General features: G+C 38.1%; 1 protein-coding gene across 1 annotated transcript in view; it reads left to right on the top strand.

Annotated features, from left to right (window-relative positions):
• The window catches only part of LOC122696532 (transmembrane protease serine 11E-like), a 120,831-nt gene that overhangs the window by 68,492 nt on the left and 28,533 nt on the right, over nucleotides 1-23,806 (top strand). Inside the window, exons 4-6 of the mRNA XM_043906623.1 lie at nucleotides 12,517-12,641; nucleotides 17,204-17,325; nucleotides 19,766-19,833. Of these exons, the coding sequence (XP_043762558.1) occupies nucleotides 12,517-12,641; nucleotides 17,204-17,325; nucleotides 19,766-19,833 (315 nt within the window). The remainder of the gene's footprint in view (nucleotides 1-12,516; nucleotides 12,642-17,203; nucleotides 17,326-19,765; nucleotides 19,834-23,806) is intronic.

Consider the following 23,806-nt stretch of genomic DNA (forward strand, 5'->3'; position numbering starts at 1 on the left):
GGAATCTTCCCAACCCAGGGATCGAACCTGCACTGTGGGTGGATTCTCTTATCATCTGAGCCACCAAGGAAGCCCACTCTCTAGGTTAAGCAGAGATAACTTTCCTTGCTCTTTAAATAATTAGCTTAACCTTAGTGTCTCAACTTTCCTAGTCCAGAAAATAGCAAAGATAATAATAATACATCTAAAATATTTCAAAGAAATCTTTCAAACCTTAAAATACATTCAAGTCGTAATTAAGCACTTGGATATATATTACCGGACCCAACAGCAAAGCTAGATTTGGGCTTTTTAAGTAAAGTTCTAAAGCTTTGCACTAAACTGGATACTTCATGGCTGACCATTGGCTTGATTTACAGATTTTTAGAGCTAGACAGCTCCGAAGATGAGTCCTTTTACACATTTTCTTTACCAGTTGAATCCTTTTTACACACAGGTCAGTTCAGTTCAGTTGCTCAATCATGTCCACCTCTTTGCAACCCCATAGACTGCAGCACGCCAGGCTTTCCTGTCCATCACCAACTCCCAGAGCTTGCTCAAATAATGTCTATCAAGTTTGTGATGCCATCCAATCATCTCATCCTCTGTCATCCCCTTCTCCTGCCTTCAGTCTTTTTCAGCATTAGCATCTTTTTCAACTTGTCAGTTCTTCACATCAGGTGGCCAAAGTATTGGAGTTTCAGCTTCAGCATCAGTCCTTCCAGTGAATATTCAGGACTGATCTCCTTTAGGATGGACTGGTTGGATCTCCTTGCAGTCAAAGGGACTCTCAAGGGTCTTCTCCAACACCACAGTTCAAAAGCTTCAATTCGTCAGCGTTTAGCTTTCTTTCTTTTTTTTTTTTTTTTTGGCACTTAGCTTTCTTTATGGTCCAACTCTCACATCCATACATGACTGCTGGAAAAACCATAGCTTTGACTAGATGGACCTTTGTCAGCAAAGTAATGTCTCTGCTTTTTAATATGTTGTCAAAGTTTGTCATAGCTTTTCCTCCAAGGAGCAAGCGCCTTTTAATTTAATGGCTGCAGTCACCATCTGCAGTGATTTTGGAGCCCAGGAAAGTAAAGTCTCTCACTGTTTCCCCATCTATTTACACACAAGATTCATGCAAACCCCTGCTTTATGGAGCAGTGTTGCTATGGGTGGAGTGGGACTGAGACTTGGAGGCCTTACCTGCTCTATCATCTCCTTATTCCCTCAGGCACATGAGGAAATTTGAGGGATTGTTTCAACCTGCTTTGAAAGCAACTTAATTCTTCATTATGAAGGAGGAATAATGACAAAGTCAGCATTTGTTGACCATGTACTGTTTACGTGTCATGATGCCAATTGCTATATATGTGTTATTTCATCAACACTTAGAAGAACCATACAGTTAGGTTCTATCGTTATCTCTATTTATAGTAGGGGAAATGTAGACCTACAGAGAGTAACTTGCTTGCAGCAAGTGAGAAGTAGAACTGGGCCTAAACCCAAGCTGTTTGACTCCAAAGCCCAGACCTATATCCACTAAACAAGAAAATAGAAGTTATTTGCATAAAGTCATAGAATTTGTTACAATGAATCCTAAGTGGAATCTTGGTTTCCTTATTTATTAGCATCAGACTTATTACTTGTATCTCAAAATTGTGTGGCCAGAGAATACTAAGTAAAATACTTTATGTACCTCTCATATATAAAACTTTCAAGGTAATTTAGTAAACATATTTCTTGAATGTCCTCTTGTCACAAAGATAATTACATTAAAAAATCACAATTTACCTTGATTGCAACTAATATGTTTTGCATAATAGATTAGTTCCAGTTCAGCTATGACTGGTAGGAAACTTAAAGTGTCTTATATAAAATATCATTTTATTTCAGTTTAATGTAAGGCAAGTCTGGAGTTAGGCAAGTAATGGCTGATAGGGAGATTCACCAAGTATTTAGGAATCCAGGTTTCCATTGCTGTGCTGTCCCAGGGGCATGAACATATAGCCTTCCAATCATGGGTCAGTGTGATTGCCTGAACTCCAACTAGCACATTAGGATTCTACCCACTGGGATAGAGACTCCATTGGTCAGAACTCAAATCCATATGGAGACTCATGAAGAAGGGACACTCTTCTAATTTCCAGGGGGCCATATGTCCAACCAGAAATCAAAGATTCTACAACTAAGGAAAATATTTGGGATAGGAACCTATGAGTCTCTAGCACAGACATGCTAAATTTGAATGATGAGAGGTATGTCCTGTTGTGAACAGTAGGCAGATAGACATATGGGTATGAAGTTTAGACAAGTGATCTGCATTTACAGATTTGGTAGCCATCAGCATTTAGATGTGAATTAAAGCTACAGACATTGGTGACTGAAAATATTTAGTTCTTTTGGATAAGATAATACTTTTCTTATACTTTTATGGTATTAATTTGGACTATTAATTCTACCTTATGAATCTGAGCATATTTCACTGCTACTATACAATAACAATACATTAAATTATAACTAAGTTAAGGTGAGTATATAATCCAATGATTAATTTTACAAATTTGTGTTCCATCCAAAAGTTAAAACTCAATACATCCATTATATTATAGGTTAGCAATTGGTGCAGGAAATTCACTAACCAAAAATCCGACTTTTGTAAGAATAATATAAACATTAACAGAATCCATACATTTTCCAATTCTTCCTCATTGTTAAAATAATTCATATGGGTTTTATTATGTATATAAACTTCTAGATTTTCTAAGGGATTCTTTGTATATGGCATACAGTGCTTGCCAGGGAAACAGCAATGAGGAGGACACCAAAGAGTCGCACATGTTCCAGCTGGCACATTCTAATTTTAAGGCCCATCAAGATTTGCACAAGATGCAATTTTACAAGTTTGGGACTTTTAAAACTGGCTTAGGATGTAAGTAGTCAAGAAATTTTATGACTTCCTCATATAAAACTCAGATTATTTCAAATGACTTGCAGACCTGTAATTTGACCATGCCAAATAATCTGGCAGCAGCCATCAGAAAAATTATACATGTGAAAAATTATGCTAAAGTTGATTGCTTAGCAAATTGTGAATTTTAACTGTAATAATGTTGAACATTTCTTAGGTTATTTGAGGTATGGAACACTAGCTTTGGTGGAAACTAAAGCATATGTAGATCAATTAAACTTCCAAATGTTTCCTACAAATGAAGAAAATGAGAGCATATTCAACATCATTTAAATTAGAAATTATGGGTTGCTGGAACTTCTGGGATATTGAATTTGCTCTCAGATTTCTCATCTGAGAAACTTAGCATTTATATGAAAGGACTTAGTTCTTAAATAAAAGCTCTAATACAGAGACACAGGTCACTGGTCTTTCAGTTCAGAGTTATTTCTGCTACATCATGTGAACTGTTATAAGAGGCATCTAGACAAAGTCATGGGAAAGGTTTGGTAGGAGGACATCTAAAGCTACAAAAAATTCTGAAAGTCAGTGCTGTACATTAGCAGCTTCAAGAATGTCTCTGGCTCAGGTTTCTCAATCATTTTTTCTTCTGATACTCCTGACAAAATTATTCCTGCACTCCCTGTTGATGCTTATTTTTCTTCCACATTTTCAAATGCATACAATTCCCTATGGCTAGCTGCAATGACGTCTCATCAACATTTCTGTGTGAAACTGCTGCTTTTAAAATTGCCTACTCAGGTCATTTTGATTTACTATGTTGACCTGGAAAGAGTTTGAAGAAAATAAAGCAAATATTTTACTGCAATTAAGGACTAAACTAACTCATTTTATAAGAATATAGACCCATATCTATTTACTTAATGCGATCTTCAAATTTTTGTACCCCATCTATCTGTGACTATAAATTTCTAGAGGTCAGGCAGAGTGCCAACCTAAATCTCAATTTGTAGTTTCCTGTGCTACACCATATCTGGCTGGGAACTTAATAAAGAGATGGTTGATAACACAGTTGAGATCAGAGACATTCCTTACTGTTGAATTGTCATTAATGCTTATATAATACACGTGTCCAAAAAAGTCTGATGATACCATATGTGTAATCACAAATTCCTTTTAATGTAGGCAGGATGAAAGATATTATCACTTGAGTTTTATGGTCAAATACAAGAATCATTAAGCTATGGGTTTTACCACAGTTAGTGGTAGGGCTTTCTGTCTTTTCCAACATTTACTAAAAACTTACTATTGAATTAAGTAATACAATGCTTCTTAAAAATTTACTACTGCACTCAGTAAAACTGTATTCTTATGTCTATGATTTTAATAACTTTTAGCTTCTTTATAATGTGAAAATGCCACACAGAGCCACTTCAATAATTAGTGAAGTGTTGTTAGATATTTTAAAAAATTATCTCAGAGCTTGGTATAAATAATTTCACATTGCTCCCCCAACATAAAATTGTTTTCACTGAACAATAATTGGTGGTATTTTCCAGTATTGAGGAACATACTAAGAGTATTATAAAACACTTAGTTTTATAATAAAAAGAGCATTATAATTTTTGTTTCTATGCTAAGAATATTATGGAGAATATTGTTCATGACATTACAGAATATTCTTTCTGTTAGAATCTAAAAGAATTGCACTGCAGCCGAATAAGTGTTCAGCTTTTATCTTATGGGTACTATGAAGAATGCACTTGAACAGGGTTTATTTGTTTTCCTTGTTTTGTTTTTGAGTTGGCTGCTAGAAAGCTTCAAATTTTGTGGTCTGACTTATGGAAGTATCCAGATGGGGAATTATGATAAGCAGTTTTAGTACTATTCTCATTTTGTGTTTTCACTTTCTTCCTGCATCTCTAAATAAAACCATATACAAATGTAATTTAATACTATATATACTTTAATAATTATATAAATGTAAGTATGTGTCTACTGGAGTGGGTAACCATTCCCTTCTCCAGAGGATCTTCTCGACCCAGGAATTGAGCCCGGGTCTCCTGCATTGCAGGCGGATGCTTTATCATCTGAGCCACCCATGTGTCTTTATGGGGGTACCTTAAGTCAATCTAGAACAAGGTAGAATATAAATAAAAACATTTATAATAGAAACAATGAGCTTCCCACCATTTATCTTGGTGCTATAGAAAGAAAATGGAAACACCTGTCTAGAAATTAGATTACTACTTTGTTATGAATGTAACTTCTCTTTGCGAACTATTCATAGTTATTATTGTAGGAAATGAACACATAATTCAGTCCAAGGGTCTGGCTGATGCTATCAGATAATTTATATGTATATTTGTATAACAGTGGACACAACACAAACATGTTATTTGTAACTTTATAAGGAGTAATGCATTGGTATTTCTTAAAAAAAACAAGACATGGCAATGAAAACATATGATCCATGAACATAGATTCAAAATTTTAGTTCCACCTTGGACATTTTAATAGTCTTGTTCTAGTTTATAGTAAGACTCTAATCTCATAACTGGAGATCTCACCAGTACCTGTTGATACAAGTCTTCCACAAAGGACAAAGCATCTGAAGTATTTGTGTGGGTGAAACAAGCAGGCACACTCTATGATGTAGAGAAATGAGCTAAATATAAAATAAAACCTGAATCAATATTTATCAATTGATTTTTTTTCAATTTTTTTTCAATTGATATTTTAAAACTGAAGCACTGACTTAGGGAACTGGTAATGTCAAAAGTTGTATGCTCAGTTGTGTTCGACTCTGTGTGACCCCATGGACTGTAGCCTGCCAGGCTCCTTTGTCCATGGGATTTTCCAAGCAAGAATACTGGAGTGGGTTGCTGTTTCCTCCTCCAGGGGATCTTTCTGACCAGGAGATCTTCCCAACCAAGGGACCGAACCAATGTCTCCTGCATTGGCAGGTGAATTCTTTACCACTGAGCTAGAGAGGCAGCTATGGGGTCACAAAGAGTCGGATACCACTTAGCAACTGAACATGAGGATGAGAACGTCATAAGGGACTATGCTGTTACTTCATTGTGGTATCTTATGCTTTTGTTTTTTGTTTGGATGTCCTAATTATGTACAGACATTTAATGACCCCAAATAATATATGTCTCCTGAAATTAATGTCCCCTTATTTTAATTTATCACTTTTCTGTGCTACAATAATACTTTACAGTAGATAGGTAAGATCACAGTTGGAAAATTATACATTTTAAACAGGTAAAATAAACATATTAACCACAAAGTTTAATTATTACATTAAAGTGTTTTATGAAAATCAGGCTTTACTTAAATAGTAAATAGTCTTCATAAGGACTGACTTATCCTTTCCTGTGTGTAATATTCCAGTTTGTTGTGTAAGGCTGAGGCAGACCAGAAGTGCTATGAAAGACAGGAGGTTAAAACCCATACTGTGGTACTGACAAATGGTCAGTTCAATTTGGAGTAATCAACTTCTATTCAATTCCCTCTGTGAATGTATCTTGAGCAGCAGAGTGGTCAGAGAAGAGAGATAAGTAAGACTCAGACATTGTCCTCAAGGGAACTCAAAATGTATATTCTGATGTGACACTTAGGGGTGAATAAAACTTACTGAAGTGGAGGGGACTTTTCTGAACTGAATCTTATGTATACAGAGGCGTCTATGATGAAAGCAAATACAAACTCTAAGTTACTCTATATAGGAGGTAGCAGGAGCAAAGACAAAGAGCCAGAAAGCTCATGGGGAAGAAGGGGAATGCCAGGCCACCTGAGGCCAACTTGGATTTCAAGTGGTTTCAGTCACTGGCTCTATCATTTCCAGAAGAACAGTGTACTGTAATGGACAATGATTTAGAGATTAGGGAAATAAGCTGTAGGATGAGTTTTAGTGAGAATTGTCAGAACAAGGTCAGTGGTAATGGCTTTAGAGACATGTTACATTAGACTTGCCATGTAATTGAGATGAAAAAATGCAAAGATTATTATAAGTTCTCAATACAATTAACACTGACTTGTAGGACAGGGCTTACAACAGCCATCAGTAATCTATGGCCCAAGAGCCAAACCTGGCCCACCATCTGTTTTTGTACAGTGCTTGAGCTAAGAATTATAGCTTTTAAATGGTTGAAATGAATTAAAAAAAAATTTTATAAGTGAAAATTATACAAAATTCAAATTTCAGTGCGCAGAAATAAAGTTTTATGGAACACAGCCGTGTTCATTTTTGTATATATTAGCTGTAGCTGCTTTTACACTACAATGGCGTAGCTGACTAATTGCAATAGAAACCCAGAAATCTGCTACAGTTACTATGGGACCTTCACAGAAATTTGTTAAAGTTACTATGAAAGTAAAAGTGAAAGTTGCTCAGTCCTGTCAACTCTTTGCGACCCCATGGACTATACAGTCCATGGAATTCTCCAGGTCAGAATACTGCAGTGGGTAGCCTTTCCCTTCTCCAGGGATCTTCCCAACCCAGGAATCGAACCCAGGTCTCCCACATTGCAGGAGGATACTTTACCCGCTGAACCAGAAGGGGTCTGCAGTTACTATGTGGCCTTCACCAAAAACTTCGCTGATCTGTGGCTTAAAGAGTTAATAATGTATTGGGATCATCAGATTTATAGACATCGTGCACATGATCATTCAAAACAGCTCAACTGGACTGAGCAGATGAAACATTCCAGCTAAGAATATTAGCACTGCTTACCCTTACAGAAGGGGCTTCCCTCATAGCTCAGTCAGTAAAGAATCTGCCTGCAATGCAGGAGATCCAGGTTCAATTCCTGGGTCAGGAAGATCCCCTGGAGAAGGAAATGGCAACCCACTTGCCTGAAAAATCCCATGGACAGAGGAGCCTGGCAGGCTACAGTCCATGTGGTCGCAAGAGTCGGACACAACTTAGCAACTAAACCACCACCACCCTTACAGAGAGTGGAGAACAAGTTCAATGTCCGTTATTAATCAGTCCATTGTGGTAGTTTTACATTGGCATTTGTTTTGGTAAACTTTCCTCTGAAGCACTGTGAGACTTGTTGTATGGGTCTCCAATGCTTGCCATGAGGTTTATTTGCAGTAGTATAAATGCTTTTTTCCCCCTCACGTTTTTGTTAATGCTCCTGCTTTTCTTTTTATACTATTCTAGAAAATGACACATTAAGAAGTGATCATGATAATGCAACTCTAGACTTGTTTTCTGGCACTTTGGGACTTATAAAAATATGCCGTGCTGGGCTAAGTCTCTTCAGTCATGTCCAACTCTGTGAGACCCTGTGGACTGTAGGCCACCAGGTTCCTCTGTCCATGGGATTCTCCAAGATCACTGGAGTGGATTGCCATATCCTCCTCCAGGGTCTCTTCCTGACCAAGGGATCAAACCCAAATCTCAAGTCTCCTGCATTGGCAGGTGGGGTTTTTTACCACTATACATAACCATATTTTTTTGCCACATATATAACTATATTTTAACTGCTATATTCACCTGTTACATTCACTGTCTAGTTAAACATGTCCTCAGTTGAAAAGAAAAATCTTAGAAAGAAGGAAATTTGATACCACTGAAGTTATTGGAATTTATCTAGTCTATCTGAAGGTGGTTTTACACGAGGAGGTTCAGATTATTTTCAACAGATCCCAATTATAACTGAACAAGGGTTTATGTGCAGGAAGGGGTTAATTACACAAGTGTCTGTTGATACGTAAAATAGATTTATTCCTCCATTTTTTTGGAACACATTCCCACTACATCTAATTTGGAGCAATTCAACACTGAATCACTCGCTGAGAGAGCAAACAGAAAAGTAATTAAGAAACAGGGTGAATCAGTTTGAAAAGCAATGCCATACAGGGAAAGGAAGAGATGTTTCCAATGACAAAATCTCAGTAATATGGTCACTGCCATTATTATTAATAATTAAAATAATGATAATAATAATTCTTACTATTTGTACAATGATTTTCTACTTGGAAATCAGGATGGGAAGGGAAGGGAAGAGATGTTTCCAATGACAAAAAATCAGGAATATGGCCACTGCCATTATTATTAATAATTAAAATAATGATAATAGTAATTCTTACTATTTGTACAATGATTTTCTGCTTGACAGCTCAAAGTAATAAAATACTTCATCATTTCTCTCTCTAAGAGCTTATCAAGTTAGGAAGGGACTGTAGTTCTTATCCTTGTCTTTCATATGCAGAAAATAAGGGAGAGAATGGAATCTTCTGGTATCACACTGTACAATAAATAAGCTGGTGGTCAGAATAAAAAACATACTCTCTTAATTGTTTATTCAGAGTGTTTTTTATGGATTCTCTTGGTTTATTCTATGTTATCCCTATTATTTCCCTCAAAGCCACCAAAGACAGAGCATCTCTAAAATAGTTTTGAAAGGTGGAAGAGAGGAACAGAAAATGCAGTAGTATCTCAAACAGGTTAGTGATAGGAATTCCATGAAAAGACACGTATATTAAAGCATATATATGGAATCTAGAAAAAGGGTACAGCTGAATCTATTTGCAGGGCATAAATAGAGATGCAGATGTAAAGAATGGACATGTAGACATGGGTGGGGGAAGGAAAGGGTAGGACAAATGGAGAGAGTAGCATTGATATATATACACTATCACGTGTAAAATAGTTAGCTAATGGGAAGCTGGTGTATAGCACAGGAAGCTCAGTTCAGTGCTATGACCCAGAGAGGATTGGGTGGGGAGGATGGGAGGAAAGTTCAAGAGGGAGGGGATACGTGTACACATATAGCTGATTCACTTTGCTATACAGCAGAAACTAACACATTATAAAGCAACTATAATCAAATTTTTTTAAAAAGACATGTATAACTGTCCACCTTAGTTTCTCTCTCTCTCATTTATTTGAAAGCCATGATATCTCCTTTTAAAAAGAATCCATCATAACATAAAAAATACATAAGTTAAAAGTTGCTCACTTACTTTTATTTCACTTACTATTAAAAATTTTGTGTTTTTCTAATATACTTCTCTCTGCACACACACATGTATTTTTATTATTAACATTTACAAAAGCCAAACATAGGATGCATATTATTCTGCAACAGTTTTTCATTAAAATAGTTTATTGGCCTTTTGTATGCTGATACAGGTAAATACTACCTCATAAATTTAGTGGCTGCACTTTCAAATTTTCTATCTCAATGAAAAGTTATTGTAGAATAAATATAACTTCTGTCTTATATTTCACAATTTTATATTTTCATTTGATGATTATATCAATTGTTTCCTATAATTACAAATTATATTCTTCATCTGGCATGTGTTGAAATTAGTTAAGAAGCCTTTCCCTCCCCACATTCCCTCTAACATTTTGCTTATGTCTGCTGTGCACATCTCCTTTCTTCTGCAAGTGAATAGCAAGCATTCAGGGATGGAGGGACAGGAATCAGTTTATAAGCATCTCAGGCACGTCTTCACATAAGAAATATGCAGAAGTGGAGAAGTCTTTTTATACTTCAGTAATTGTCATTCTAGGAACAGGTGTTTGGAATCCCATTTAAAGGAGAACTGGAGATGGAAGAGACTGGGGAGAGGAAGATAAAGTTTCCTTGGCTATAGCCCCATGGCGAAATCACAGAACCAAGGGAGGAGACCAAGTAGATCCCTGGAGCCTTCACTACATCCCAGTGACTTCAGCAGGGGCAGAGGTCTGTAGTGATGACACTGTCGACTTCTGTGACAGTGTTCCCACTGAACAGGACATTGAGACAGAGTCAAGATGGGATGAAGGTGTGCCAGCGACCAAAATGATCAGACCACTTCCTAGTCCTGTATCAAGCTTCCCTGGTGGCCCAGTGGTAAAGAATCCACCTGCTAAAGCAGAGATGTGGGTTTAATCCTTGGGTCCAGAAGATCCCCTGGAGGAGGCAACCCATTCCAGTATTCTTGCCTGGGAAATCCCATGGACAGAGGAGCCTGGCGGGCTACAGTCCATGGGGTCACAAAAGAATTGGATATGACTTAGTGACTAAACAACAAGTTTTGGATCACCAGGAAATGGAGTCCCCTTGATTTCTGTAAGCAACAATTATTTACTGTAAAATTCTTCACAATTTTCAAGAAGTTTTCACATTCATGATTTCATTCAGGGTCCTAGAATCAACCACGTGCTTTAGACAGTGGGTGGCATGTCACTTATTGCCAGATGGCGGAACTTAGATCAGGGTCTAAAGAACTTGTCCAAGCTGGTAAGGAAAGGGTTGGACTTGGAATTCTCTTTATTCTGAATCCACCCCATGTGGTCCTCCAGGATAACCCTGTTCTTTCCCCCAGTGCTCATGTACCAGACTTCTGTGGAGATAAGAACACATGCCTTGTTTCTACCAGCATGATAAATACCCCTAGAAATGGAAAATAACAGCATCGTGATTCAACAACTGGGCCCACTCTGACTTTTCATTTTCTCTAACTTTTGAGTTTGTTTAGAAGCTATTGTAACACAAGGGAATGGTAACTTCATTAATCAAACAAAAAGCAGGTTGATCAGCATTTCTCAGTAACTTATTTTTGAAAGCAGAACAAATGGGAGCGGTTGAGAAAGTTTTATGCAGAGGGGATTTCCTGCAGCATTGCTGAAGTTTAGAGGTAAACATCAGTTCAAACACTCTGGCTCTGTAGAAAAGAACTCTGGTTCTTCTCTAGAGTTATGTGTATCCTTGAAGTTTGTTTCAGAAAAATATTACGAGAATAGAATTTGTAGCTTCGCCTGGAACCTGATACGGTTCAAGCTGTAACATATATCATGTGCATGCTAAGTCGCTTCAGTCATGTTTGACTCTGTGGGATCTTCCTGACCCAGAGATTGAGTGTCTCCTGTATTGGCAAGGAGGTTCTTTACCACTAGTGCCACTTGTGAAGCCCAAAAGTTTAGGATTTAGGGAGTTCCCTGCTGGTCTGTGTGTTTAGTCACTCAGTTGAACCCAACTGTTTGCAGCCCTTTGGCCTGTAGCCCACCAAGACTCCTCTGTCCATGGGAGGAATTCTTTTCCAGGCGAGAATACTGGAATGGGTTGCCTTTTCCTTCTCCAGCTCTTCCAGTCCTAGGGCTTCAACCTGCATCCCCTGTGTCTGTTGCATTGCAGGCAGATTTTTTACTTCACTGAGCCATCAAGGAAGCCCTAATAAGTATCATAGGCCATTTAAAACTCTATGATGGAAACAGGCTTTAAACATTTCATAGCTTGTACAGTGCCTGAAAGTAGCTTGCATGTGACCACTCAGTAAATCATAGCGAACTCTTACATTGCACTTGCTACATGCTAGATACTGTTGTAGGCACTTGACCTACAGTAATTCATTTAATCCTTAATGATAATCCTCTGAGACTGGTGCTATCATTATCATCTTCATTTTTTGAGCAAGGAAACTGAGGCACAGAGAAATCAAATTACGTGCCTAAGGGCAGGCAACCAGAGCCAGGAATGGCTTCAGCAGGGATTGGGGTATGTTTTAAACCAATACAGTACTCTTCCTTCTGAGTGTCCTGAATTAATTCACCAGGAATATGTGTTTCACCTAAGGAGTGGGTGTGGTGTATACTATAATATAATCCACCCGTTTGCTTTCTTTTTCAGGTCATCTGTGGTGAGAGCCAGGAAGAGGGCTTGTCTGGAGCCCTGGGTTATTGGCCTCATCACCTTTATTTCCTTAATTGTCCTGGCAGTGTGCATTGGACTCATCGTTCATTATGCAAGATACAGTAAGTATGGGTTGCCCTGGCATCATGTGATTTACCTCAAATATTTCCTGATCTACATTTCTGTTTTGATTTGCCTCAGGCTTATTCATTCATTACCATAATTTGTTCACATGGATAGTTCAAAAGGATCTTTACCTGCCTTGTTACTCATTTAATCTGCACAAGCCAAGGAAGATTCTTTCTTCTATTTTTGATGTAGTAATGCTTCCTGCTGGGAATATCATGTTAGTTTTCATATTCATTGACAAGCAATAATCAAGTCTTAATTATGGGAAAACCATAGGAAAGGTAGAGTCCAATATTTGGAGAGGTTTGAAGTCATCGGATTTTAAATCATCTTGATTTAAAATAACTCCAACTCATTGAAATCCTGACAGTTCAATAAACTATACAATCAGAGATTATAGACTGGTAGGCTCTATTCTATACTAGTAAATTGGAAAAATGCTTATAGCAGTATATGTTGAATAAATGTCTATTGTCATTATTTTAAAATCATCTTGGGATATATTGCAAGTGATTAAAGAAAATAAGATATGCTGAGAAGGTTAATTATAAAGAGGTTCACTCTGTGGTATTCAGGTACCTCCCTGTTAGATGAAGCATGAATGCTGCTCTGTTATTAGAAAGGTCCCCAGGGTACTTCAGAACTGTTTTTCCAGGGCATAACAACCCTTCTGAAGTTTCCTTCTTACTCTGTCTCAGGTTTTAATTAGCTGACTCCACTTTGACCTGTTGGTTTAATATCTCCCTTAGTGACTAGATAATGCTTTGATATTTAAGACCCTGTAACCAAAAAAGCTAATCACTTGATTCTAATTTAATTGGGAATTTGCAGAAGTTGCTTTCCTGTGAAGAAAGATGGTGATCTGTAAATTGGTTATATTCTGCTAACAGACACAAATCCAATCTTAATTTCCTAAACAAGGTGGATTATTTCTCAGAAATTTAAAGAAAAAGTATTTAAAGATCTTTTTTTGAAGGGGGGATAGAATTTGCCTACATGCAGATCTTTGAATTTGTAGTATCTGTGTTTCAATAATTTCTCTGGAACATGTTTTTAATATAAAAAGAATAGCTAAAATGATTTTTATAATTCTATAGCTCTGTTCTGAATATACTAAGTCTCATTATGCTACAAGTATCATTATTCCTCTCCATGGATGTCTAAGACTATGTTTTAAGCACTTTTTTATTTCTAGAACTTAGCAAGTTCCTGGCACTTGTTAGATAATTAACATCTATTGAATGCTGAATGATGAAAATGAATGAATCATACCTACGATATTTTCTTGGAAAATATTTAGGCTTGTCTGACTTAATGAGGAATTCCCAATAATGTTAGGGATCTCATTACTTCAGTGGGAGAAAATTTTCCTTAGTACTTCTCCTTTGCCTCTTTCCAAGTCATGTATTATAAAGCTTACAAAGTTTACTCATATGCATAATACAATAAAAACCTGGTAATATTTCTTCAGTACTCTGTTCCTATGTATCCTATTGTTGGGATGATCATCTGAGTAATATGGAACACACAACTTCCACTGCCCACACAATTCACCTGAATAAATAGTGATTGTTATGATATGTGTTGCTGTCATATTTGTCACCTATCTTCTGTTTACAGATGTGACATAAAAACAGAGTAGATGAAGCACATGAGCATTTACGAGCTGGCATGCCTAGAGAACCAAAGTGAGCCAAACAAATCTATTGTAGAAACAGGCAGATAAAGATGGAGATGATCAGGCTTGGAAAAACACCATTTTGGCATAAAACCCAGGCAACATAGAACTGTGTGTGCAGTTTGTGTCCAGTGGCCTTTGGAACTATATTTCTATCCCTTCAGTAACTTGAATAACAGCAGTATGTCTCCTATGAACATCATTGCGGGTTATAGAATCACCTACAATGAATAATTTCCTGTTAGAATATTATCAGCAAACTCATGTTCATCCATATTTTTCTTACTTTTCTGTTAACACTCTCTATGGTATTTTTCATCAACTACACATGCCATATAATTTTGTCAACTGGAAATGTGTTTTGACACCTAGCAACCTATTTGACTCTAACAGGCAAATTAAAATATTGATTATAGTAACTTATTTAGTTGTAGCATATGAAATTGCTGATATTGGACCATTTTTAACCTATATAAATGGCAATTTCAAATAATTCAATCTAATAATTAAAAAAAAGAGTCTAAGGATATAGAAGAGAATGTTCACCTCTTCTTTAGAACCTTACTATTCAATGTGTGATTTGGTACCAGCAGCATCAGCAGAACCTAGGGGTTTGTTAGAAATGCAGAGTATTGGACCCAGCCTTAGACTGAAGGTAAACTATTGGTCACTATTTCAATACATTAAAACTCATACTTCAAATTGTGTATATTGTGGTCTGTTTGCATTTCAGGTCACACAGGCCATTCAGGGCCAGGAAAGGAGGAAGGAAAATCCTCCCTAGACCCTCACTTAGGTGGCAAATGCTCAGGAGAGCTTGAGCGTTCAGCGCCATCCATCTCCTTTACAAATCACTACTCCCTCCCCAGGTCTTGTCCAAGTCACCACTGGCTTCCCTTTCTATCCCAACAAATCCTCAGGATGACCAGAATGATCTGGTAGAATCTTTTTTTTTTTTTTGATAGCTCTCATGCATGACTAGAGATTTCTCCTGTAGCTTCAGTGAGTGAGTTTGTTTTTTTCCATTCCAAGAAGCAGTGTATCATGAAAATGTGTGCTTTGGGAGTTAGACATTAACTTGAAACCCAATTTAATCTTTTCTGGCCATCTTATGTTGAGGTTGGACAAATGCATGTATGTTTCTGAGACTACAGTCCTTATTGTTAGATGTGGATAACATTGCTTTCTTAGGAGGGTTATTTTAAACTGGGTGAGACATGTGAATATGCTAGGGATACAGGTGTCTAATGTAAATTTCCTTTCCCTCTGGTGTTTAAGTGAGAGAAAGAATGAGAAGCAAGAGAGAAACTGAGGTTGAATGAGGCACACTCCATTTTCCTATTATAACCATACACAACAGTCTTGGTCACCATTGTATTCCTAATGCTTGGCACAGTCTCTCACACAAAACATAGTCAGCATTAATATTTCATTGAAAGAATCTTCTGAGCTCTGTGCCTGCTTCATGTATAGGAGAGTAGAAGAAAAGCTATGCTGCATTAACTCTTCAGCAGACCAAAAACTTGGGCTGCTTGAACTGGATGCAGAGAGTGGAGACATTGGCTAAAGAAACGAAAAAAGCTAATGCCTCTGGCTGGAGGGAGAAAATAAATGGAGAGCCAAGAGAACCAGGTGAAACTATGTACTGTCCCTGGAGGGTTACCAAGGTGGCAACTCTAGCTCCTTAAAATTCTATTCACTAAACTCCTGGTATTTTAATCCCTACCCTCACCTCCTTCTTTAGCAAGAATAAATTTTCTTATTCTAGATCCTTGCAGCCAGAATTGATGGATAGTTTATGGAATTGAGAGAAATCTACTTTTAAAATATAAAAATGTGTTTGCTCTTGGGAAGCTTCTGAATCTATTCCTGTTAGTGTGTTCAGATGGCCTGACTAGCTGCTTCTTGTGGTTTATTCAGAAATATCCATGTAACTAATTAGCCTACAGGAACACCGAGCATTTTGTATGGATTTTACACTCTAAATCTTAAAATGATTTTACACTGTAAATCTTCTAATGATGAATGTTGCTGTCTTTTATTTTGAGATAACCATGAAGCTCAGAGCAGGATGATGGAGATGATTTGGGTGGGACATTTTCTCCTGTCTCAGTCTGTCTCAGTTCAGTCGCTCAGTCATGTCCGACTCTTTGCGACCCCATGAATTGCAGCACGCCTGGCCTCCCTGTCCATCACCAACTCCCGGAGTTTATTCAAACTCATGCCTATAAAGTCAGTGATGCCATCCAGCCATCTCATCCTCTGTCATCCCCTTCTCCTCCTGCCCCCAATCCTTCCCAGCATCAGGGTCTTTTCCAATGAGTCAACTCTTCACATGAGGTGGCCAGAGTATTGGAGTTTCAGCCTCAGCATCAGTCCCTCCAATGAACACCCACGACTGATCTCCTTTAGGATGGACTGGTTAGATCGCCTTGCAGTCCAAGGGACTCTCAAGAGTCTTCTCCAACACCACAGTTCAAAAGCATCAATTTTTCAGCGCTCAGCTTTCTTCACAGTCCAACTGTCACATCCATATATGACCACTGGAAAAACCATAGCCTTGACCAGACAGACCTTTGTTGGAAAAATAATGTCTTTGCTTTTTAATATGCTATCTAGGTTAGTCATAACTTTCCTTCCAAGGAGTAAGCATCTTTTAATTTCATGGCTGCAGTCACCATCTGCAGTGATTTTGGAGCCCCAAAAAATAAAGTCTGACACTGTTTCCACTGTCTCCCCATCTATTTCCCATGAAGTGATGGGACCAGAAGCCATGATCTTAGTTTTCTGAATGTTCAACTACCAAACAAGAAAATGCCTGATGCTTTACACACATCAGATAAAAAGTATGATACATTTTTGCCTCTTTTCTTATAGATCAAAAGAAGACCTACAATTACTACAGCACATTGTCATTTACAAGTAACAAAGTATATGGTGAGTTTGGAAGAGAGGCTTCTGAAAATTTCACAGAAATGAGCCAGAAAATTGAATCAATGGTAAGCATTTCTCCCCATTTCTAGGGCATTTGCTATCACTTTTTACCAAAATTTTTAGTATCCTAGCTTCTCAAATATCCATTTAACTGATCTGGTATATCATTGCAAAATGGGGAGAGACCCTACCTGAGAGACATAAAACAAAATTGACAACACGTGACTTGGAGGAATATTCCTTACGAGACTAAACCTAGTGACCTTTAGTCTTTTCTCTTTGTCCCTCTTACTTACACTTCTTTAGCTAGTGATACTCTATTGATCAGCAGAGTCCAGAAATTCTGAGAATGTGAGGGTGACCCAAAATATGGTGGTTGTGTCACTGATTTCCTCAAGAAGAGACCTTTAGCAAAAGACACAAGATTGAAACTATTCAGACACATACTTGAGTAGTATTTTAGTACTAAAAAGTATCCAACCTTGGACAAGTTTTTAGTACATAAATCTATAGGAAATCCTTGGATATTCATCTTTATCCTTAGGTCATCAACATGTATCCTAAGGAATAAAAGAAATAGTTTAAATAGTGGAAAACTAAGTATGCATGCTAAGTTGATTCAGTCATGTCTGACTCTTAGTGATCCTTGCAGACCACAGCCTACTAGGCCCCATTGTCTGTGGGATTCTCCAGGCAAGAATAGTGGAGTGGGTTGCTGTGACCTCCTCCAGGGCATCTTCCCAACCTAGGGATCAAATCCGCATCTCTTACATCTCCTGCATTGGCAGACGTGTTCTTTACCACTAGCACCACCTGGGAAACCTTAGCAGTATAGGCCAAAAGAGCAAGAACCTGGGTGAAGACTTATCATTGCCAGACTACTTAGAGAATAATTTGGAAGTTTTCTGATAGTCTGTGAGGTAATTAGTGAAATGACGTGATGGAAATTACCTTAAACCAGGAGCTGGGACACCTACTTCTAGGACCATCTATTAGCCACTGATGTGCCATTTGGCACATCTCTTTGTCATTCTGGAAAAATTCCCTTATGTGAAAATTAAGGCACTAGACTAGAAAATTCCCAAACTGCTTTCCAATATCTTAAGAGAGAACAGAATGGCAGTGGTCCACCTGGAATCTGTCTGGTAAATTAGAAGCCTAAGGATTTGGATACTTTGCTGAGGAGAAAATCAAATCCTGGTTGAATTTGTATTTGTAAACACCAAATCAGGGAAATATTAAATAAACTTTTTTTAAGGATATATATCTGCTTAAAGATATGTATGTGTATATATATATCCTTAAAATGTAATATATAGTAAAGGAAAGGAAAGGAAGTAAATATATTAAGTAAAAATGCAACTATTTTTCTTGTTTTCTGTGCCAGTCACTAAATTTTGTATAAGATTCAGACTGACTTAAACATAAAGGAATATAAATAGGACTCTAGTACTCTTTAAAACAAGTAATTTTGAAGTTATTCAATAAAATAAAAACCTTTAAATTTATTTACAAATGAATGCTGTCATTAGAGGGCTCATTTGAATTGTGCTGATTTGTTCATAATTGAAGTAATTGTTCTTGGGAACAAAGACTCAGAAGTCAAACAAAATATAAGAAAGAATAAAAAGGCTCATTGTTTGTCAATTGGTCACCAGCTTGTAGTATCTGTGTTTGGTTCCCAGGTGGCTTAGTGGTAAAGAATCTGTGTGCCAATGCAGGAGACCCAGGTTTGATCCCTGGATTGGGAAGATCCTCTGGAGAAGGAAATGGCAACCCACTCCAGTATTCTTGTCTGGAAAATCCCATGGACAGAGGAGCCTGGCAGGCTATAGTCTATGGCGTTGCAAAGAATCGGACACAACTGAGCAACTAACACACATACACCCATAGGCTATGTGTTCCAGTCCATCTGAGCCTTCCTAAGAGCATCTTGAGTGCTGAATTGGGCGTAGGTTATGACAGGATATTTGGTAATATTTTTCTCCAGGTTTGAGAACCATGTGACACCATTATGCATTCATTCTCACATTCATTATCTCTTCCAAGTACTAACCAAGCCTGACTCTGCTTCTGAGATCAGATGAGACCCAGCATGTTCAGGATGGTGTGACCATGGACTGAATTTATGACCTACCACCTGCCAGAGTTCTTTTCATTTCCTTGGTGTACCTACAGTAAAAGTCTCCATCTCATAGTGAATACTTCTCTTACTTTTCAGAACCCAGTCTGTTTACTCTCTTTTATCTCTTTCCGAGTGTAACACAGCAGACATTACTCCTAGCCCCCCTCCTATGGTTCCCCAGCTCATATAATTTCTAAGGCAGAGTTCAGCTGAAATCACTGAACAGAGTACAAAAAGAGACTCCTCAAGTTCAGCAATTGTGAAATGTCAGTCAATGTGTTTTGCTTTTAAGTTTTTAAAAAATGTTTTGAGCTTTGAATCAACTTGCAGAATTTTAGAAAATTATCCTTGCTGACATATTTTGAATATTTTTGGAACAGGTGAAAAATGCATTTCATAAATCTTCATTGAGGGGAAAATTTGTCAAGTCTCACATTATCAAGTTCAGGTATGTAGATCTAAAATACTGACTTCTGATTATAATTTGAAGCTAAAGCTGTTAGCCTGGTCAGTAATAAATAGTTTGAATTGTTCATATGTGATATAATTTAACAGATTAATTTTGTATCTCTTCTGTGTTAAGTTGTGGGTTACAATGTACCTTACTTATTCTTTAAATCCAAAAGAAAGAATTTGCAAGATGATTTTGAGGGAAAAATAAAAGTGAAAGTCTCTCAGTCGTGTCTGACTCAGCAACGCCATGGATTGTACAGTTCATGGAATTCTCCAGGCCAGAATACTGGAGTGGGTAGCCTTTCCTGTCTCCAGGGGATCTTCCCAAACCAGGGATCAAACCCAGGTCTCCTGCACTGCAGACAGATTCTAAGTGTTATCGGTGGCTATATTATAGAATTGGGTTTTTTGACTTGTTTGTTTTTTGGAAACTAGTTAGAACAAATAGGGACCTAAGCCACACCTCTTGGTTTAATAACAAATAAGTGTCCTATGTAAAATAGTGTAGTAGATGAGGGTTTTTTTTTTCTCTTCTTGATTCTCCTTCCTACCATTTTTCTCTCCTTTCTTTCATTTCACTCATCTTTTTCTTTTTTTTCTTTTTTTTTTTTTTGCTATAAGATTTAAGATCTCAGATCTGTTCATCAGTTCAGTTCAGTTCAGTCACTCAGTCATATCCAACTCCTTGTGACCCCATATACCACAGCACACCAGGTCTCCCTGTCCATCACCAACTCCTGGATTCACCCAAACCCATGTCCATTGAGTGGGTGATGCCATCCAACCATCTCATCCTCTGTCATCCCCTTTTCCTCCCGCCCTCAATCTTTCCCAGCATCAGGGTCTTTTCCAATGACTCAGCTTTTCACACCAGGTGGCCAAAGTATTGGAGTTTCAGCTTCAACATCAGGCCTTCCAATGAATATCCAGGACTGATCTCCTTTAGGATGGACTGGTTGGATCTCCTTGCAGTCCAGGGGACTCTTAAGAGTCTTCTCCAACACCACAGTTCAAAGCATCAATTCTTCGGCAACCAGCTTTCTTCACAGTCCAACTCACATCCATACATGACCACTGGAAAAACCGACTAGGTGGAAATTTGTTGGCAAAGTAATGTCTCTGCTTTTTAATATGCTATCTAGGTTGGTCATAACTTTCCTTGCAAGGAATAAGCGTCTTTTAATTTCATGGCTGCAGTCACCATCTGCAGTGATTTGGGAGCCCAGAAAAATAAAGTCAGCCATTGTTTCCACAGTTTCTCCATCCATTTGCCATGAAGTGATGGGACCAGATGATATGATCTTCGTTTTCTGAATGTTGAGCTTTAAGCCAACTTTTTCACTCTCCTCTTTCACGTTCATCAAGAGGCTCTTTAGTTCTTCTTCACTTTCTGCCATAAGGGTGGTATCATCTGCATATCTGAGGTTATTGATATTTCTCCCAGCAATCTTAATTCCAGCTTGTGCTTCCTCCAGCTCACCGTTTCTCATGATGTACTCTGCATATAAGTTAAATTAGCAAGGTGACAATATACAGCCTTGACATACTCCTTTTCCTATTTGGAACCAGTCTGTTTTTCCATGTCCAGTTCTAACTGTTGCTTCCTGACCTGCATATAGGTTTCTCAGGAGGCAGGTCAGGTGGTCTGGTATTCCCGTCTCCTTCAGAATTTTCCACAGTTTATTGTGATCCACACAGTCAAAGGCTTTGGCATAGTCAATAAAGCAGAAATAGATGTTTTCTGAAACTTTCTTGCTTTTTTGATGATCCAGCAGATATTGGCAATTTGATCTCTGGTTCCTCTGCCTTTTCTAAAACCAGCTTGAACATCTGTAAGTTCACAGTCCACGTATTGCTGAAGCCTGGCTTGGAGAATTTTAAGCATCACTTTACTACTGTGTGAGATGAGTGCAATTGTGCGGTAGTTTGAGCATTCTTTGGCATCGCCTTTCTTTGGGATTGGAATGATAACTGACCTTTTCCAGTCCCTTGGCCACTGCTGAGTTTTCCAAATTTTCTGGCATATTGAGTGCAGCACTTTCACAGCATCATCTTTCAGGATTTGAAATAACTCAACTGGAATTTCATCACCTCCACTAGCTTTGTTCATAGTGATGCTTCCTAAAGCCCACTTGACTTCACATTCCAGGATGTCTGGCTGTAAGTGAGTGATCACATCATCATGATTATCTGGGTCATGAAGATCTTTTTTGTACAGTTCTTCTGTGTATTCTTGCCACCCCTTCTTAATATCTTCTGGTTCTGTTAGGTCCATACCATTTCTGTCCTTTATTGAGCCCATCTTTGCATGAAATGTTCCCTTGGTATCTCTAATTTTCTTGAAGAGGTCTCTAGTCTTTCCCATTCTATTGTTTTCCTCTATTTCTTTGCACTGATGGCTGAGGAATGCTTTCTTATCTCTCCTTGCTATTCTTTGGAACTCTGCATTCAAATGGGAATATCTTTCTTTTTCTCCTTTGCTTTTCACTTCCCTTCTTTTCACAGCTCTTTGTAAGGCCTCCTCAGACAGCCATTTTGCTTTTTGCATTTCTTTTTCTTGGGGAAGATCTTGATTCCTGTCTCCTGTATAATGTGAAGAACCTCCCTCCATAGTTAATCAGGCACTCTGTCTATCAGATCTAGTCCCTTAAATATATCTCTCACTTCTGCTGTATAGTCATAAGAGATTTGATTTAGGTCATACGTGAATAGTCTAGTAGTTTTCTCCACTTTCTTCAATTTCATCATCCATCAGTAAATAGAATCCAAGGCATAACACTTAAAGCAAAATACTATATGAGGATCTTAAAATAATGTATTATCTTTATACAAATTATTTGTAATTTCCAGAAGAAAACAGCTGCTATTTCCAGCATTTTTTCGATGAAAAAAGCTCCCAGTTGCTCATCAGCCTGTTACTTAGTTGCCCACTTTCTCTTGAAAATTCCATACTCTTTGATGTTCAAAATATTACTTTTTCTTGGATATGTATCTGCTTCTCCAGTTAGCAAATTTTCAGTCTTTCAAGGGGACTTCATTCACCCACATCATGGTTTTCTATGCTATGGAAATCCAAGTTTCTATTTCCAGTCTAAATTTTTGTCCTGGTTCTAGAACTATATGCTTGCCCATGCACACTTCCATGTGGGTGTTTCACAGAAAATTCTCAAACTCAAGAAAACCTAATTATGCTAATAAGAAACCTGGAAGTCATCCATGCTCCTCCCTTTCCTGGGCCCCTTGAACTTCGTAAACAACTAAGTTCTACCAATTCTACAGGACTAGGGAAACAGAGACTCTTGGAGAACACAAATAAAACCTTGTGTGCACCAGGACCCAGGAGAAAGGAGCAGTGACACCATAAGAGAATGAGTCAGACTTGCCTGTGTGTGCTTGGGAGTCTGCAGGGAAGGTGTGGGTCAACAGTGGCCTGTCGTGGGGCCAGGGAACTGACTACAACAGTTCTGGGAGGCCTGGCATGCTGGCAAAAGTCATTTTGAAGGAGGTCACCCTTACTGCCATTCTGTACAGTTCAGTTCAGTCGCTCAGTTGTGTTCAACTCTTTGTGTCCCCATAGACTGCAGCACACCTGGCTTCCCTGTCCTTCACCCACTCCTGGAGCTTGCTCAAATTCACATCCATTGAGTTGGTGATGCCATCCAACCATCTCATCCTCTGTTGTCCACGTCTCCTCCTACCTTCAATCTTTCCCAGTATCAGGGTCTTTTCCAAGGAATCAGCTCTTTGTGTCAGGTGACCAAAGGATTGGAGTTTCAGCTTCAGAATCAGTCCTTCCAATGAATATTCAGGACTGATTTCCTTTAGGATGGACTGGTTAGATCTCTTTGCAGTCCAAGGGACTCTCAAGAGTCTTCTCCAACACCGCAGTTCAAAAGCGTCAATTCTTTGATGTTCAGTATTCTCTATTGTCCAATTCTCATATCTATACATGATTACTGGGAAAACCA

The sequence above is a fragment of the Cervus elaphus genome, chromosome 6 (assembly GCF_910594005.1).
Source record: "Cervus elaphus chromosome 6, mCerEla1.1, whole genome shotgun sequence".
Classification (NCBI taxonomy): Eukaryota; Metazoa; Chordata; class Mammalia; order Artiodactyla; family Cervidae; genus Cervus; species Cervus elaphus.